The 18,476-nt window shown below is 43.9% G+C and overlaps 1 protein-coding gene across 1 annotated transcript in view; it reads left to right on the forward strand.

The window, feature by feature from the left end:
* DNAH14 (dynein axonemal heavy chain 14) overlaps positions 1 to 18,476 on the forward strand; it is a 327,779-nt gene that overhangs the window by 52,907 nt on the left and 256,396 nt on the right. Inside the window, exons 8-10 of the mRNA XM_043569070.1 lie at positions 1,926 to 1,988; positions 6,711 to 6,855; positions 10,935 to 11,066. Of these exons, the coding sequence (XP_043425005.1) occupies positions 1,926 to 1,988; positions 6,711 to 6,855; positions 10,935 to 11,066 (340 nt within the window). The remainder of the gene's footprint in view (positions 1 to 1,925; positions 1,989 to 6,710; positions 6,856 to 10,934; positions 11,067 to 18,476) is intronic.

An 18,476-nucleotide genomic window follows, 5' to 3' on the forward strand; every position in this document is an offset into this window, starting at 1 on the left:
CTTTGCGCCGTCATCCTTGCCTTGCAACACGTCCTTGGGGTTCGCTCCATTCTAAGTAATTTCGATTGATTAAGCTTTTGAAGCATGGTTGGAACTGGGATGAGTCCTCTTATAGGACATTTCGCATCAGTAAGTCCGTGGTCAAAAGGATTCATTTGTTTAAAATTCATGTTAAGCAAAGTGTAAGTTAAAGTTTACGCACATTAAAACCTATAAATTCATCTGATTTAAAAATTTTATTTTTAACATTATGTAAAGTTTTTTTTTTTTTTTATGACATATAATTGTAACAGCATGTCAAGCAGGAAAAAGGTGAATCTGAAGGGTTAGTGGCTCACAGAGGCGATGTGCTGTGTCCGGTGCAGGGGGGGTTAGTGGCTTATGGAGGCGACGTGGTGTGTCCAGTGTAGGGGCTTAGCGGCTTACAGAGGTGATGTGTGTCTCGTGCAGGGGTGACTTGAGCTGCAGTGCCCGCCTTTTACCTCGTGGGCCGTCCCGGAGGACTTGTGCCGTGGCCCGGTGTGGACACTCATCACGCTGTCGTTGGGGTGATTCGTCTGGTTTCCAGGGTTCTGGAGTCCTGAGGTTCTGTGACCGGATGGAAGTGAGACAGGAACTCAACGGGAATGCCTGTTGGGAGCCTGATTGAGGTCACGTTACCAGATCTGAGGTGTTTCTAAGGCCTTGGGTGTGCCTGTTTGTGTGACATCGTGGGACGCTTTCTGAACTGCTTGCTTGTCCCTGGGGCTCCTTCAGTCTTCTGTGGTTCAGAATCAGCCAGGGAGATGGGCCGGTTCCGATTGGCCCCTCAGGCGGTCCTCTCCCAGTTGGCTCTTGCCTGCCGCGTAAGGAATCTCGCTTTGGCAAACAAGTGTCACCTTGAAAGTGTCACCAAGTGTCACCGTTAACCATCCTTCTCAGATGGGTTCCTTGAGGTTTTAAAATTACAAATGCATCCTTTCAAAAACAAATATTAAATATCAATATGATATACACTATCTTAATTTTTTATTTACCAGTATACAGTAATTTCTTACCAACGTTACTGTTCTTACCACTGAAAATTGAATCTTGCCTCTTCTCAAAATAGAATCTCTTTTAAAACCAGTAAGCTAATAAAGGTATAAGGGAAAAGAATATATTTTTATAGATTTATATTAATTGGGATGTGGTAACTGTTAGGGTCAGGCGTAGGCTAGGGTAAAGGTAAGAGTCAAAAACTAAAAGTTTTAGCAGTCAAAGGCTTTATTGGGAACTAAGGTCTCGGGCGAGGTTCCGTGACTCAGGGAGAGAGAGAGAGGAGTTAGGGAGGTTGCGCCCGGGGGTGGTGGGGTAGGGCTTTTAAGCTGCAGTGGTTCGGTTCCGGTTCAGGTCCGGGTGGGCCTTTTTCGCGCCGGGTCGTGCTGTAGCTCGGTGATTGGTTGACCTTCAGTTCGTTCTGGCACGCTACTCGGGGCTTTTCATTGGGTTGAGCTGGCAAGACGGCCGTCCCCTCCACTGCGGTTCCAGGGACGTCCTAACAGTAAGTAAACTAATTATGTGTCTATGAGAATTGTAATGAGTTTTGATGACATTTACTTTTCTCTATGTTCTGTTGATAGTTGGGGAGAGAAGTGACGTGGTCTGGTATTTGCTTTAAGTAAAGTTTATGATGAATGCGACCTGTTCTAGGAAATCTAGGATTTCTAAGACGTTACTAAATGTATTCCAAACCATAAGAGACCCTTACAAACTGAGAATAGACTGAGGGTTGATGGGGGGTGGGAGGGATGGGTATCGAGGAGGGCACCTCTTGGGAGGAGCGCTGGGTGTTGTGCGGAAACCAATTTGACACTAAATCTCATATTAAAAAAAATAAAATAAATGTATTCCATATAAATACATGACTTACAAATACAGAATGTAAGAAATATCTTTCCTTTCAGAATTAATAAAGCATTTGTTACTTGGAAATTGAATGTTCGAAGAATTAAGACAGAGAAGAGCAGGTAAGCTTAAAGAGGCAAATGCATTTTTAACTCTGTTAAGGGGAAACCTTATTTTAAATATGTAGTATGGAAGCAGGTATAAATCACTTTTCACTCAGTGTTTGGAAAGTCACGTCACGGTTATGAGTGGGTTTAGTCAATCTTACTTTCAAACACCATTTTTGTATATCACACGTGATGATAAACACTGACGACATTTCCCAGTATGTCAGTCTGCGGCATGAGGAGATGATAGTTCTGTGAACAGCTTATGATGACTTCCCCTGGTCGCTTGATTGACCTTTCTGCTTCCAGAAAGGGGAGTGACTACGTCATAGGAGTCAAATGGCTGTTAATCCTGTTTTACGGGGTCTCTGGCAGCCCCGTGTTGTTGTTGTTGTTGTTGTTGTTGTTGTTGAACTTTGTACTTTGAGGTAACTGTGATTGAATGCAGTTGTAAAAGAGATGATGCCGAGAGACATCCTGTTTCCTCCAGAGGTAGAACCCCCAAACTTATGTACAACATGGCAGCCAGGACAGTGGCACTGACGTCATCAAGATACAGAAGATTGGTCACCGCAGGGTCCCTCGTGTTGCCCTTGTACAGCCATACTCGCTTCCCTCCCAGTCCCACCCTCTTCTTAGCCTGTGGCAAGCACGACGCGGGTCCCCATTTCTGTGAGTTTGTCTTTTCGAGAATGTTGTATAAATGCAGTCGTGCAGTATACGACCTTTGGGGTTGGGGTTGGCTCTTTCCTGAGCGCAACTCTGGACTTCCATCCAGGCTGCCGCATTTATCCGGCGTTCCTCGATTGCTGGGGAGCGGCGCGTGCTGGGAGTGGGAAGTACACGTGCTGTTCTCTAGCTTTTGTTTATTATAGATAAAGCCCTCTAAACCTTCATATGTAGGTTTTTATGGGAACACAAGTTTTCATTTCTCTGGGGTAAATGCCCAGGAGTGCAATCCTGGGTCATATGGCGATTGCACGTTTAGTTTTGTTTTGTTTTTTCCATCCCCGACAGCAACGTAGGAGTGATTCGGCTTCTCTACCTCTGTGCCGCCATTTGGAATTGTCACTGTTCTTTTGTTTTAGATATTCCGGCAGTTTTCTGGCAGTATCATGTTGTGGTTTCAGTTTGCGTTTCCCTAATGATGTTGAGCATCTTTCCGTGTGCTTATGGGCCATCTGTGAATCTTCTTTGGTGCGATGTCTCTCCATGTCTCTCTGGTGAGATGTCTCTCCGTGTCCCTTACATGTTTTCTGGTGGGATTGTTTATCTTTATACTGTTGAGTTTTTAAGGGTTCTTTTTATAGTCTCGACACGAGTCCCTTGTGCCTGGTTTATAAACATTTTCTCCCAGATTTGGCTTGTCTTTTTTTTTTTTTTTAAATTCAAGAATATTTATTTAGCATCTCTACGTGCCAGGCATGAGGCTAGAGTTAGCCTGCTTTGTGAGTGGGTTAACGTAACTCTATAGCCGCACTGCTTCATTGGCCTGGGTGGCTTTGATGTGGAGAGCTGAACTCCTCCTCTGTTCAAGGGACACCCTTTGCTACAGGGGTGGTTGGAGGGAGGGGCGTGGGTGAGGGGTTGGGAGGAAGGGGGGTTGTTGATGGCCATTCGTTTCTAGGAGGCAGCATATGGTTTGATCACGTTTTCAGATCCGTCTGCCAATCTTGGTCTTTAATTGCTGTGTTTAGACCCTTGACGTTCAGTCTGATTATTTATTTGTTAAGGGCTTAAGTTTGCCATTTTATTTTTTGGTTTCTGTTTCTTCCCTCTGCTTTTTGTCTGTTTCTTCTTTCTGTGGATTATTTGAATATTCAACTAAAGCAGTATTTCTTAGAATTCTATTTGGATTTTTCTATACTATTGTTTAACGTATTTCTGTGTAGCTGTTTGGTGGTTGCTGTTGGCGTAACATCATACATACGTAGCGTGCAATTTACTAGCGTTGCATTTTATTAGTTTGAGTGAACTGTAGAAACCTTACCTCTGTGTCCCTCTGCCCTCCCCCACTTACAGTATGACGGTCTTAAATGTTTCCTCCACTTGTGTTCGGCACTGTTACGGTTTTTTGCTTCCACCATCAAATATACGTTGTAAAACTCGAGACCGAGAACGACAGTCTATGTGTTTTTAAAATGTATTCAGTTTGGTTTGTTCATCATGCTCTTGCTTCCTTCTCAATGTCGCAGGGCTCCTTGGGCTGTTTTGTTGTGTATTTCTGTTGCGAGAACTTACATTAGCCATTCTGTTAGGGCAGGTCTGCGGGCAGCAAAGTCTCCTGCTTCTCCCATGTCCGAAAGCGTCTTCTTTGTTTCTCTGTCATCGAAGAAGATTCTGCTGAATATGGGATTCTGAGTGGACAGTTCTTTCCTCTGAGCCCATCTCCTGGCCTCCGTGGTCATTCGAATTTCTTCTGTAGACGGTTTTTTCTCTTGCTGCTTTTGACACTTTTTCTTTTGGCTGTAGTTTTCGGAAGTTTGACTTTGATGTGTGGTGGTTGGACTTCTGTCTTTATCCTGTTGTAGTCACCTGGCTTCTAAACCTCTGGTTCGTGCATCCGTTGACAAACTTGTTGCATTTTCGTCCATATTTCTTCAAGTGTTTTTAGTCCTGCCCTCTCCTTCCTCTGCTTCTAGGACTGGGGAGGCAAATGCTAGATCTTTTTTATGGTCCTGCTGGTCCCTGAGGGTCCGTTTATTTTTTTCAGTCAGTCTTTACTCTGTTGTTCAGATTGAATGCTTTCTGTTGTTCTTCTTTCGGTTCACTGATTTCTCTGTCCACTCCATTCTGCTGTTGAGCCAACATACTGAGGTTTTCATTTCAGTCATTATATTTTTTAACTTACAAAATTATACGTCTTCTGTTTCTCTGCTCACCACCACCCAGGGAGGATGACCTTCCCTATTCCCTGCTCAGCTTTCCCTGAAAACCCCAGAGGACCACTAGGGAAGCTCACTACCAGTTGCCCGGGGCACGATGCCAGGCTCTCCACGTGGCCTTTCCCCCTTTTGGTATCTCGCTGGGATAGAATGGTGGTTGTTGAAAAGTTTTCTGTCTTGCTCGGCTGCCCCTTTCTGGCCCTCGAGCCAGACAGCAGGCGTTTCTGTCCGCACCTGTTGGCATTTCCAAGCCTGGGCCGTAGAAGGCAGAAGAAGACGCACCTGATCACCCTGTCACTCCTGGCCGGTCCGTCTTCTCTACCTCTCAGTGTCTTCTCATGTTCACTTCACATGTAACGTTCAGAGTTTTTAGTTGTACCTAGAGGGAAGAGTAGTGAAAAGTACACTTACCCCATTTTTATAGGAGCCAGGACCTGAGTTTTAATAGATTTCTGTGATACATGTTCTAATGCCAAGCAGTTCAATCTTGTGAGTCAAGTTTGTGAGCATGTATTTAGCTCTCTAGTACAATACGGTGGAAATTTGTTGGCGCGTTCCTGGTAACACCTTTGCCTGAATAGTCATCAGATGATGCATTATTTTTCTCTCGTCAGATCTCACCATCACAGTTCTAAATGTTTTCATGCTTTCCCCACCTATAATTGTTTTCACAGTGAACCCTCCCTAGTTTCCTCATATCTGTGTTAAAATACACACATAAAGTCAATTATATTTTTTTAAAGGAAAGAAGAAAGCTTTAAACAATGCTGGGTAATGTGGATTCGTTACTAGGTGAATCTTCATCATCATTCTCTTGTGAATAAATCCCAAGATGGGGTTTGATTTTTTTTTTTGTGGCGGTTCACTTTCTGGAATGTGCCATTTGTCTTTAGTATGATTTCTTTTCTTCCCTGTACTAGATACCCAGGGGAGTGTCCGTGAACAAATTCCACCTCTGTGAGTAGCTCCAGGTTATGCGAGGCCTGTGTCATTTGAGGAGGCCTTTATGACAAAGACCACAAGGCCTTGGGGAGGGGGAGGGCAGTGAGAATAAAGGGCCCAGGGAGCTTCTTCATGGTGCATAAAGCTTTCGCCAGTAAAATGGAAAGACAGGAAAAGGCTAATTTCTGATGATTATATTTTTATATAAAATATACCAAAATCAGCTATAAAAGTTAGCCACCCCACAAGGGATCGGTGAAGGGCAGAAGCCTCCCCCCCCCCGCCCCCTTCTTTGATACACCGTTGCACAGGGAGGTTCGCTTTTCTTGATCCAGTTTTTAAGGAGCCTGATCTCTTTCACTTTGCTCTTTCCTCCTTCAGTTCTGTCTTGTGTTGTTAGAAGTGATAATACTCACCTTTGTGACCACGATCGGACCGGCAGAAAGGGGCAGAGGAAAGAGCAAGGCCCGTCTTTTCTATTCTAGGATATAGGTGGTTGGAGAACTTAAGAAACATTCTCCAAATGGTTCCCAAGTCTAGCTAATTTTTCTTCCTGTAATTGGGGAAAACATAAATTGAGGAAAAGTATTTAAATTTAATAGGGGAAATATAACTTATGTTGTACATCGCTGCCTACTGTTTCAAAGTTGTTAGAACTCAGTGGCATAAAATTATATCATCACTTGTTTGCCCTCGTATTTTTTTACTCAACACACCCAATACCAGAACCTTGCTTTCAACATTATCAGCCAAACAAACCCCACTGTGCTTACTTATGTTCATTAATGTCATTTAAAATACAGTAGATATAATACATATGGATACAAAACAAATTACACGGTTCCCTCTAAGTGAATTGTATTCATTTTGAACAGGAGCCAGATAAGTCTGGAAAGTTTTTACCTTTCAGGTCATTTTTGTGCCGCCATCTTTTTGGGGCTGATGAGTTATTTCAAGGCTGTCTGCTCTATGTAAAGGGACTTTGTGAAGATGCAGTTGATTGCAAACATGGAAAAGAATATGAAGAAACTCCATCTGCCATTTGCCTCATCAAGGTGAGGAGCAGCATACTACTGTTAGTCTCTATTTGCAGGTAGAAACCAGGAAGAACCAAAGGGGTTTTGAATCAAAGGAATACCTGTCTCTAGATCCAGAAGAAACCATCACTACGGATGACTAACGTTCCAAAATAGTTGCAAAGAACATCATTTCCATGGATAGTCATTTTTAATAATTAATAACATTCCTTATTTAAAAAATTCTTTTAAGTATATTTACTTGAGAAAGAGTGAGCAAGCAGGGTAGGGGCAGAGAGAGAGAGAGAGAGAGACAGACAGACAGAGAGAATCCCAGGCGGGCTCCACACTGTCAGTACAGAGCCCGGTGAGGGGCTTGAACTCACAAAACGTGAGATCATGAACTGAGCTGAAATCATGAGTTGGATGCTTAACTGACTGTGCCGCCCAGACGCCCCTAACAACATTCTTTATACATAGTTTCATCCCTCAATTCAACCTAAGTCTGTTGTGAGGCCCTTTCTTTATTTTCAAAACTCTAAATGTGCAATATCATTTATAAATAGTAATTTCTAATATATAATTGTTAGCTACCTGCGATGTTCTTCTCTCTCAAGATTACATGGCAAGAAATTGTCATAAGTTGCCACTTGGAGGTTTTGCTTCAATTTATGGGTTTTTCTGTCCCACAATTCTAAGAAAGGGTGACCTTATTTTTAAAAAAAATTTTTTAATGTTTTTATTTATTTTTGAGATAGAGACAGAGCACGAGTAGGGGAGGGGCAGAGAGAGAGGGAGACACAGAACCTGAAGCAGGCTCCAGGCTCTGAACTGTCAGCTCAGAGCCCGACGCAGGGCTCGAACTCACGGACTGTGAGATCATGACCTGAGCTGAAGTCGTATGCTTAACTGAGCCACCCAGGCGCCCCAGAAAGGGTGACCTTCTTAATGAATGTTTTAGTTTATATAGTTCTTTCTTTTTTTTTTTTAATGTTTTATTTATTTTTGAGAGAGTGACAGAGTGAGGGTAGGGAGCAGAGAGAAAGAAGGGAACAGAGGATCCGAGCGGGCTCTGTGCTGAGAGCAGGGACCCTGATGCGGGACTCGAACTTATGAGCAAAACCATGAGATCGTGACCTGAGCCAAAGCCAGACACTTAACTGACTGAGCCATCCAGGCGTCCCTAGAACAGTTCTTTCAGACAGGTTAAAGTATACAGAACTATATGTCTTAGGTGTTTAGTATACAATTGAACAGGATTCCAGCAGCTTTTGCTTCACTTACCCACTGTGTGAAGGAGGTACTAAAAAGTAAAGTTGATAGTCATCTAGACTTAAAAATAGTGAAAGGATTTGATAAATCAACTCAAATTGGATAATCAACTAAAAAATTAATTGTGTTGACTATATATATGTAATATGGTTAATACCTATAAATCAGCCTATTTTTAGAATTGATTATGTGTAGTGGCTGATACGTAGATGCTTAATAAGTAGTCTTACAGTGAATAAAAGAATTAATGAAAAAATGAATTATTACAGATGAAGTGTATTTTTTATAACTGTATTGAGATTAATGTTTCAAAAGGATTAAATTCAAGTTAAGTATGAGACATTTCATTGAAGAGTACTTTCATATGGTTTTATTCTAGAAGGAAATTGGTTGGACAGCTATATTAGATTGTTTTATGAGTGACCGAGGCACAGAATTTACCAGTTAATGGTGGGCGTCAAGGCAAAGGAAACTTTAGTATATCTGTGAAGGCTGTGCCCCATGGATGGTAATGCTCACAGAGTGACAGAGAAGGGATGATAGGACTCTTCCCTGGAGACCTTAGACCCTGTAAATATCGGTCAATTACCTATTTTACGCAGAGGAGATGGGTAAAACTAAAAATGAGGTATTGTTAATTTTCCTTTGCTTACAGTTTATTGGAAGAGATGATTCTTTACATACAAAAATGACTGCTAATTCTAGACGTGGTCCCTCAACTTTGCTAATCATTCTAGCCGACCAGGTAGCAAAATAGAAGGCAAGGAGGATTTATCGGCAAACGATGCTTGTGAAATACTCACGCCCCAGAGATTCAGGGGAAGCGGAGACCAGCCTTGCAGTGGAAGGCTAGGCGTGTTGCGGGAAAGGAGGACGTGATGAGCTGGGCCGCGCTGGATTTGAGGAGCTGGGGAGCTGGGTCGGGTGGGGGGGTGATGCGAATGTGAGGAATGCGCTCAGTTTATGTTAGGCTCGAAAGTTAGGTTGGGTCTGAATGTTGGGCCAAGAACAGCAGACTGAGGGAGAGCTAGGAGCTGAACCTGCTGTGAGCGGGGGCGCTCCTGGTGGGGGTCGTGAGGAAAGTTCGCGGGGACAGGAGTTCCTGAGACCCACTGGAGAAACCAGGCCCAGAAGGAGGGACAGCAGGGATTCGTAGCCTGGAGAACCGAGTCGGGGGTCAGGAGTCAGAAGGTGGACTGCTGGGGACGCAGGTACCAAGGAGGGGTCCCCGAGGCAGGTGTGCGCGTGCTGTGTGGACGAATGTGCGCCACAGGGCCCCGGAGCGGGTGTGTGCGTGGTATGGTGGGCAAGTGTGCGCGTGCTGTGTGGACGACTGTGCGCTGCGGGGCCCTGGAGCTGGTGTGCGCGTGCTATGTGGATGAGTGTGCGCCACAGAGCCCCGGAGTGAGTGTGTGTGTCTTGTGGACGAATGTACACTGAAGGGCCCTGGGATGGGTGCGCACGTGCTGTGGTGAGCGGGTGTGTGCTTCAAGGCCCTGGAGCAGGTGTGTGCGTGCCGTGTGGATGAATGTGCACCACAGGGCCCAGAGCGATTGTGCACGTGCTGTGTGGACGAGTGTGCGCCGCAGGGCCCCGGAGCGTCCACAACAGATGGGAAAGGGCCTGCCTTCTCATTTCGTCCAGACCTAGGGAGACCGGTTTATCCAAGGCCATAGAACCAGCTGGAGAGTTGGGATTTGCGTTCAAGAATAATTGTGTCTTGGGGGCTCAGTACTTTGCCTCGTGAAAATGTGAGAGTTTGTGTCCCACCCCTGTTGGGGGAGAGTGCGGTGGGCGGTGCTAGTCATCTACACGTTTCACAGGCTCCCCGCGTGGTTCTTCTGCAGAGTAAACTCTGAGAATTATTCTTAACAGTGATTGAAAGTTTCTGAACATGTCATTTTAGGAAAATTAATGTGATGTCACTTTGTGGGGGAAATGGAAGGCAGGGAGAGGCGAAGAGATGGTTAGAGCACTAGAATAATGCAGGTGTGAGCAAGAGTGACTTCAGTTAGTGGTTGGCAGTGGGCTCAGAAAGGGAGCGACATTTTGAGACACCCTTTACTGGAAAGATCAGGGCCTGGTAACCAGAAAAAGGACGAGGAGAGGGAGAACACAGAGTTAATCCAGAATTTTAAGGTTAGGGGAGCACTTTTCAATCTTTTTTTTTTTTTTGCAAGCCTACACTTACCAAGTATTAGAGTACCACTAGGGATAAAGGTGCGTGTTTGTTGATGAAAATGCGTTTTGGTGAGAGAATTAACACATGGTGGGAAAAACAGGAAAACACGGCAAGGAGGAAAGACGCTGGGCTACCGTGAGTGGGTGAAATGTCTGTGTGCTGTGGGGCCCAGTAGCACAGCCGATGGGATTTCCCCCGTGCTGCATTCCGAGTGAGCTCAGCACACACTTCACGTCATTCGGATTATTTAATTTTAGCCCCTTTATCCGACATTTAGTGCTCACATCTGTAATTTTGCACGCGATCGAGATTTCAAGGGTAAAAGCAATTCCTGGGTTTGGTGGCTCCCCGGGGCTCCGATATTTCAAAACACCTCAACTCCTGAGTTCTTCTGCTTAGGCTTAATCTTCATTACAGTTAAAATAATAACGTATTTTTCTGTGTTTTATTAAGATGTAGTTTAACTGTGAGTGTGTGGATTTGAAGAACACGGAAAGCATTTGGTGTATAAAGCATAATGTATATGAAAGAGAGTTTAAAATATGCTCTTTATGACATGAAAGGATGACCAGAATATTTCGTGTCTTTTTTGTTTTGTTTTTTTTTTTTTTTTTTTTGTAACAAACTTTGACTTTCCAACATTCAACATCTATCGGGTGAGTAGCTGGATAGGTCTCGAACGTATTCTCTGGATGGATTTTGTGAAGAACAGGCACGGCAGGCTACCCAGGCAGTGAAACAGCTTGAGGATATCAGAGAGAAGGCTATTTGCGAAATGAAACGTACATTTTTAAAGGTAATTCTTTCATTCTCTCCTCTCTCTCTGTCAGCCTGTAACGTACTGACCTACTGACCCAAGCAGCGTCTCCCGGTTGCATGCCTGGAGGCGGAGTTAGAAATGGGCAGGCGGAGGGACAAAGGTGGTTCCTTAGGCCAAGCAGCTAATGCCACAGGGTCGCCGGGCACGGGACACTTTGCAGGGGCCGTGTGGGGTGCAGGTGTACACGCGTGCAGGTATATCCCCCCCGCAACCTTGTGAAAGTTCGTTTACGCCACTTTGCTTTACAGCAGATGTATATGCATAGCTGGTTTGTTAGCTGAAATCCAGAGAGGATGTTGCTTTTACAAAAAAAGGCCAGAAGCACAGAGAGCCCGCCGCGTCTGTTACAGCGGCGGTTATGGGGCAGCGAGGATGCCGGCCCAGCTCCTTCCCCAGGCCCCATGCAGCCTCCCTTGGGCGGGGCTGCCAGTGGAGGCGTCTCTGAGCATCAGTTAGTTTTGTGCAGCTGTCAGCAAAGCCTTTTGGGGTGTGGGAAGGCTCAAAAAATTTCCATATAAATTAATGGTAATGGCTTCTTGGCTTTATGCTGCTGCGGCTTTTGGAAGGTTTCGTAGCAACTCTACCTTTGGAGAGTGGGGGAAGCCTGCATAAGAGAGAGTGTGTGTGTGTGTGTGTGTGTGTGCGCGCGCGCGCGCGTGCATGTGTGCGTAAATGCACGCGTATGGATGTTTACGTGTATACCTTCAAGATACTTAAAATCTAACCCGACTTGGCATATATAGGGAAATACGCTTTGTTACAAAGTTCAGTGTTTATAAGACAAAAACTCATTGCTCAAGAGAAACATAACCAGATGAGACAAAACTTGCCTGAGGATTTTATGAAAAGGACTCAATAATTCAATGAGCGGTGTCCTCAGAACATTGTTCTCTGAGCTGCTGTGACTCACTTGACAGGATTATTTTACGGAGTTTCCCCGGTCGGGGAACGACAGTGCGTGAAAGCGTCATTCACAGCCGCCCTTGGATGAGGGACTGATGCCGTGTCGTCTGGTTACAGGCTGGCGGCCTCTCTCCGCTGCTTTGGCCGAGTCCAGGCGCACAGCGGAGGCTCTCGGGGGGAGAGGCGGACCGGGTCCCCCTCGGTTTTCAGACAGAGTTTCTCTGAATTAACTTCTGGCGGAGACTGGGTAGCAGTGAGTTCAAGCCTTAACCTGTTGACAAGAAGATGCAGTGCGGCTGTTTTTCATCAATGGAACAAGGACTCTCCTTCCTCATCTGGTTCCTCAGTCACCCTAACTTCCTGAAGCCCAGTCGTGTCCCAGGCAGACTCCGGGACACTGGCCAAGGGATTAACAGCATCTGTCTTGCGACCCTGGTTACGGATTACTCACAGTCTGGTTTCTCCCATTCAGCTTCATCAGGGTCTCATCATAAGTATTTGTTAAGAGGTTTCCATTTAAGTTGTGATAGGCAACAAGTCCTCCCTCCCTACAGAAACTAGTTTGATTTGGTTTATATGACTTATAACTGAAATGTTTAGACTTTTTTTACTTCAAGTTTTTATTTAATTCTTGTTCGTTAACATATGTGGTAAAAATTGGTTTCAGGTGTAGAATTTGGTTATTCATCTCTTACATACAACACCCAGTGCTCATCACAGCAAGTGCCCTCCTTAATGCCCATCGCCCCCACCTCCCTCCATCAACCCTCAGATTGTTCTCTATAGTTAAGGCTCTTATGGTTTCTCTCTCTCTCTCTCTCTCTCTCCCTCCCTCCCTCCCTCCCTCCCTCCCTTTATTTTTCCTTCCCCTTTGTCCACCTGTTTACTTTTTTTAAAATTTTTTAATGTTTATTAAAAAACAGACAGAATGTGAGTGGGGAGGGGCAGAGAGCGAGGGAGACACAGAATCCAAAGCAGGCTCCAGGCTCCGAGCTGTCAGCACAGAGCCCGATGTCGGGCTCGAATCCACGAACCACAAGATCATGACCTGAACCAAAGTTGGATGCTTAACTGAGCCACCCAGGTGCCCCCCCATCTGTTTTGTTTCCTAAATTCCACAAATGAGTGAAATCATATGGTATTTGTCTTTCTCTGACTCACTTACTTTGCTTAGCATGATACACTCTAGCTCTGTCCACATCATTGCAAATGGCAAGATTTCATTCTCTCTCTTCCCCCTTTCCCCTCCCTCTTTCCCTCCCTCCCCCCCTTCCCCTCCCTCTGCCCACTCCTGCATGCTCACTCTGTCTCAAAAAAAAAAAAAAGTTGCTACAGCTGAGGTCAGAAAGGTTGCTGCCTGTGTTCTCTAGGATTTTGATGGTTTCCTGCCTTACATTTAGGTTTTTCATCCATTTTGAATTCATTTTTGTGTATGGTGTAAGAAAGTGCTCCAGTTTCATTCTTACGTGGTCACTATCCAGTTTTCCCAACACCATTTGTTGAAGAGACTGTCCTTTTTCCACTGCATATACTTTCCTGCTTCGTCAAAGATTAGTTGGCCATGCGTTTGTGGTCCATTTCTGGGTTCTGTCTTCTGTTCCATTGATCTGTGTCTGTTTTTGTGTTAGTACCATATTGTCTTACTGGTTACAGCTTTGTAACACAGCTTGCAGTCCAGGATCGTGATGCCTCCTGCTTTGGTTTTCTTTTTCAGTATTACTTTGGCTATTTGGAGTCTTTTCTGGTTCCATAAAAATTTTCAGATTGTTCTAGCTCTGTGAACAATGCTAGTGGCATTGTGATGGTGATTGCATTAAAGATATACATTGGTTTGGGTAGTACAGACATTTTAACGATGTCCGTTCTTCCAATCTGTGAACATGGAATGTTTCTCCTTTTTTTGCGATGTCTTTGGTTTCTTTCATAAGTGTTCTATAGTTTTCAGGGTGCAAATCTTTTATCTCTTCAGTTAAGTTTATTCCTAGGTATTTTGTGGGTTTTGGTGCCATTGTAAATGGGACTGTTTTCTGAATTTCTCTGTCTGCTGTTTCATTATTGTGTAGAAGTGAAACAGATTTCTGAACATTGAGTTCGTATCCTGCGACTTTGCTGAATTCATGTGTTCTAGCAATTTTTTGGTTGATTCTTTCAAGTTTTCTACAGAGTATCATGTTGTCTGCAAATAGTCAACGTTTGACTTCTTCCTTGATGATTTGGTAGTCTTTTATTTCTTTTTGTTGTCTGATTTCTGAGGCTAAGATTTCTAGTACTATGTTAGATAGTATTGGTGAGAGTGGACATCTGTGTCTTATTCCTGACCGTAGAGGAAAAGCTCTCTGTTTTCCCCCATTGAGGATGATATTAGCTGTGGGTCTTCCATATATGACCTTTATGATGTTGAGGTATGTTCCCTCTATACTTTGTTGAGAGTTTTTATCATGAAAGGATGCTGTATTTTGTCAAATGCTTTTTCTGCATCTATTGAGAGGATCATATGGTTCTTATCCTTTTTTTTATTAACATGGTATATCAGGTTAATTGATACGCGATTAGTGAACCAACCCTGTAGCCCAGGAATGAATCCCGCTTGATCATGAGGAATAATTCTTTTAATGTACTATTGGATTCGATTTGCTAGTATCTTGTAGAGAATTTTTGCATGTGTTTATCACCTGTTCATTCTCCTTTTTCTTGGGGTCTTTGCTTTTGGAATCAAGGCAATGCTGGCCTTGTAGAATGAGTTTGGAAGTTTTCCTTCCATTTATATTTTTTTGGAACAGCTTGAGAAGAATAGGTACTAACTCCTTTAAATATCTGGTAGAATTCCCCTGAGAAGCCATCTGGCCTCGCACTCTTGTTTGTTGGGAGAGTTTTGATTACCGATTCGATTTCTTTGCTGGTTATGGGTCTGTTTAAATTTTCTATTTCTTCCTGTTTCAGTTTTGGTAGTTTGTATGTTTCTAGGAATTTGTCCATTTCTTTCAGATTGCCCAGTTTGTTGGCATGTATATATATTTTTTAATTTTTTAAAGTTTATTTATTTTGAGAGAGAGAAAGCTCACAAGAGGGGTAGGGACAGAGAGAGACAGAAAGAGAGTTCCAAGCAGACCCTGTGCTGTCAGCACAAAGCCCTGTCTGGGGCTTGAACTCACAAACCATGAGATCATGACCTGAGCTGAGCTTAAAGTCTAATGCTTAACCAACTGAGCCACCCAGGCACCCCTTGGCATGTAATTTTAATAATAGTCTCTTATAATTGTTTATATTTCTGTGGTGTTGGTTGTGATCTATCCTCCTTCATTTGTGATATTATTTGGGTTCTTTCTCTTTACTTTTCGCTAAGTATGGCTAGAGGTTTATCAATTTTATTAATTCTTTTGAAGAACCAGCTCTTAGTTTTGTTGATCTGTTCTGTTTTTTTGTTTGTGTCTACATCATTTATTTCTGCTCTAGTCTTTATTATTTCCTTTCTTCTGCTGGCCTTAGGCTTTATTGGCTATTCTTTTCTAGCTCCTTTGAGGTGTAAGGTTAGGTTATGTATTTGGGACCTTTCTTCCTTCTTTTGTTAAATTTTTTTTTAATGTTTACTTTTTGAGAGCAAGAGAGAGAAAGCGAGCGCAAGCAAGCGGGGGAGGGGCAGAGAGAGAGAGAGCGCGCGAGACAGAAGATCCAAAGCATGCTCTGTGCTATTAGCACAGAGCCTGACGAGGGGCCCGAACCCACGAACCGTGAGATCATGACCTGAGTTGACATCAGATGCCTAACTGACTGAGCCACCCAGGTGCCCCCTTTCTTCCTTCTTGAGGTAGGCCTGTATTGCAGTATACTTCCCTCTTAGGACTGCCTTTGCTGCATCCCACAGGTTTTAGACTGTTGTGTTTTCATATCCATTTGCTTCCATTACTTTAGTTCTTTAATTTCTTGGTTAACCAGTTCATTCTTTAGTAGGATGTTCTTTAATCTCCATGTGTTTGTGGTTATCCGAATTTTTTCTTGAGGTTGACTTCAAGTTTCATAGTGTTGTGGTGTGAAAATATGCATGGTATGATCTCAATCTTTTTGTACTGTTGAGGCCTAATATTTGATCTGTTGTGAAGAATGTTCCATGTGCATTCAAAAAGAATGTGTATTCTGCTGTTTTAAGATGAAATATTCTGAATATATCCATTAAGTCTATCCGGTCCAGTGTGTCATTCAAAACCACTGTTGCCTTGTTGATTTTCTGCTTAGATGTCGTGTCCATTGCTGTTAGTTGGCTGTTAAAGTCCCCTACTATTATTGTATTATTATCAGTGAATTCCTTTATGTTTGTGATGAATTGATTTATATATTTGAGTGTCTCCAAGTTTGGGGATAAAAGTTTGTAATTGTTAGATCTTGATGTATAGACCTCTTAATTATGATATAACGGCCTTCTTTATCTCTTCTTACAGTCTTTGGTTTAAAAATCTAGTTTGTCTGATACAAGTATGGCTACTCCAGCTTTCTTTTGACTTCCATTAGCACGATAGATGGTTCTCCATTTCCTCACTTTCAATCTACAGGTGTCTTTAGATCTAAAATGGGTCTCCTGTGGGCAGCATATAGATGGGTCTTGTTTTTTTTTTTTATCCATTCTGATGCCCTATATCATTTGATTGGAACATTTAGGCCATTTACATTCAGAGTGATTATTGATAGATATGAATTTGGTGCTATTGTGTTATCTGTAAAGTTGGTGTTTCTGGTGATATTCTCTGTTCCTTTCTAGTCTTTGTCACTTTTGGTCTTTTTTCCCCCACTCCTAAGAGTCCCCTTTTAATATTTCTTGCAGGGCTGGTTTAGTGGTCACAGACTCCTTTAGTTTTTGTTTGTCTGGGAGACTCTTTCTGTCTCCTTCTGTTCTGAGTGACAGCCTTGCTGGATATGGTATTCTTGGCTGCATATTTTCCCCCTTGAGTATGTTGAATGTATCCTGCCACTCCCTTCTGGCCTGCCAAGTTTCTGTGGACAGATCTGCTGCGAACCTGATCTGTCCTCCCTTGTAGGTTAAGGACTTTTTTCCCTTGCTGCTTTCAGAATTCTTGCCTTGTCTGTGTGTTCTGTGAATCTGACTATGATATCTTGGCAGCGGCTGGCTTTTGTTGAATCTGGTGGGGAGTTTTCTGTGCTTCTTGGACTTCAGTGGCTGTTTCATGCCCCGGATTGAGGAAGTTCTCAGCTATAGTTTGCTCAAATAAACCCTCTGCCTCTTTTTCTCTCTCTTCTTTGGGACTCCTGTGATACAAGTGTTTCTGTGCTTTTCCCCTAAGTCTGTATTTGTGATCCAGTGCCTTTCTTTTCCTCTTCTTTTCTGAGTCATTAGCTTCCATAGTTTTCCCTTCCATGTCACCAGTTCATCCCTGTGCTGTGTCCGTCCTCACTGGCATTGCATTCAGTTGGGCTTGCAACTCAGTTACAGCATTTTTAATTTTGGCCTGACTGGGTTTTAGTTCTTTTATCTCTGCAGTAAGGGATTCTCTGGTGTCTTCTGTGCATTTTTCAAGCCCAGCTAGTATCCTTATAATTGTTTAATTCTAGTTCAGACATCTTAATTATGTCTGTGTTAATTAAAACCCTATCTGTTACTTCTTTCTGTTCTTCCTTTTGGGGTAAATTCCTCCGTCTGGTCATTTTGTCTACATCACTGTTTTTTGGTGTGTGATTGTTAGGAAAGCCTGAGAGTGATGGCTGTATTAAGAAGAGGTCCAGAAAAGAAGGGGTGAGGCAGCCCCTCTGCACTCTGCTGTCATGTTCTGGCTGCTCCTGCCCTCAGGCCAGGCCTTTGCAGGGTTTCTCCTTGCCTGCATGGGGGGTGTTTGGACCTTGTCCTCTCACCGTATGGCAAGTTTTAACTAGATGTGTTTTGGTCTGCTCGTTAATAGAAGCTAGATCAAAAGAAAAAGGAAAAAGAAGCTAGATCCTGTTTGCCCTAGAGACGAAATTTGCAGCCTCTTTGATGAGTAGACTTGATGCGTGGGGGAGGTCTGTGCTGGTCTTCTCCGTGAGGGGCCTGCAGCGCTGACTCTCAGGCGGACTTGCCCGAGCGAAGATGCACCTGCAGGGCGCAGGGGCACGGGCGGTGTAGGTGGCTCCTGTCTCCACTGGGGGGTGCTGTGTTCACTGAAGTTCATCAGTGCTGGTGGGCTGGAGCTGTGGCAGTGGCAAAATGGTGTCCCCCCCACTCTTGTCCCCAGAGTGGCGAGTTCGCACCTGTCCCTTTTCCGGAAAAGCAAACAATCACCCCTCTTGTGTCCCCAGCTTCCGTCAGATCCCTGCCTTCGCCCTGTCTGCGTCCGAGCTGTGTGCCAGGCGGCACAGTACTCCTGTGTGTTATCTGAGGCACGTGGCTGGGTGTCAGAACTCCACACCTTAAGGTCCCACGTGGCACAGACCCCCGCTGATCCTCTGGAGGAGGGTCTCACTGTGCTTTTGCCATTTGCCGTTTGCCAAGGAACCTTTTAT

This window comes from Prionailurus bengalensis, chromosome E4 (assembly GCF_016509475.1).
Source record: "Prionailurus bengalensis isolate Pbe53 chromosome E4, Fcat_Pben_1.1_paternal_pri, whole genome shotgun sequence".
NCBI classification, from domain to species: Eukaryota; Metazoa; Chordata; class Mammalia; order Carnivora; family Felidae; genus Prionailurus; species Prionailurus bengalensis.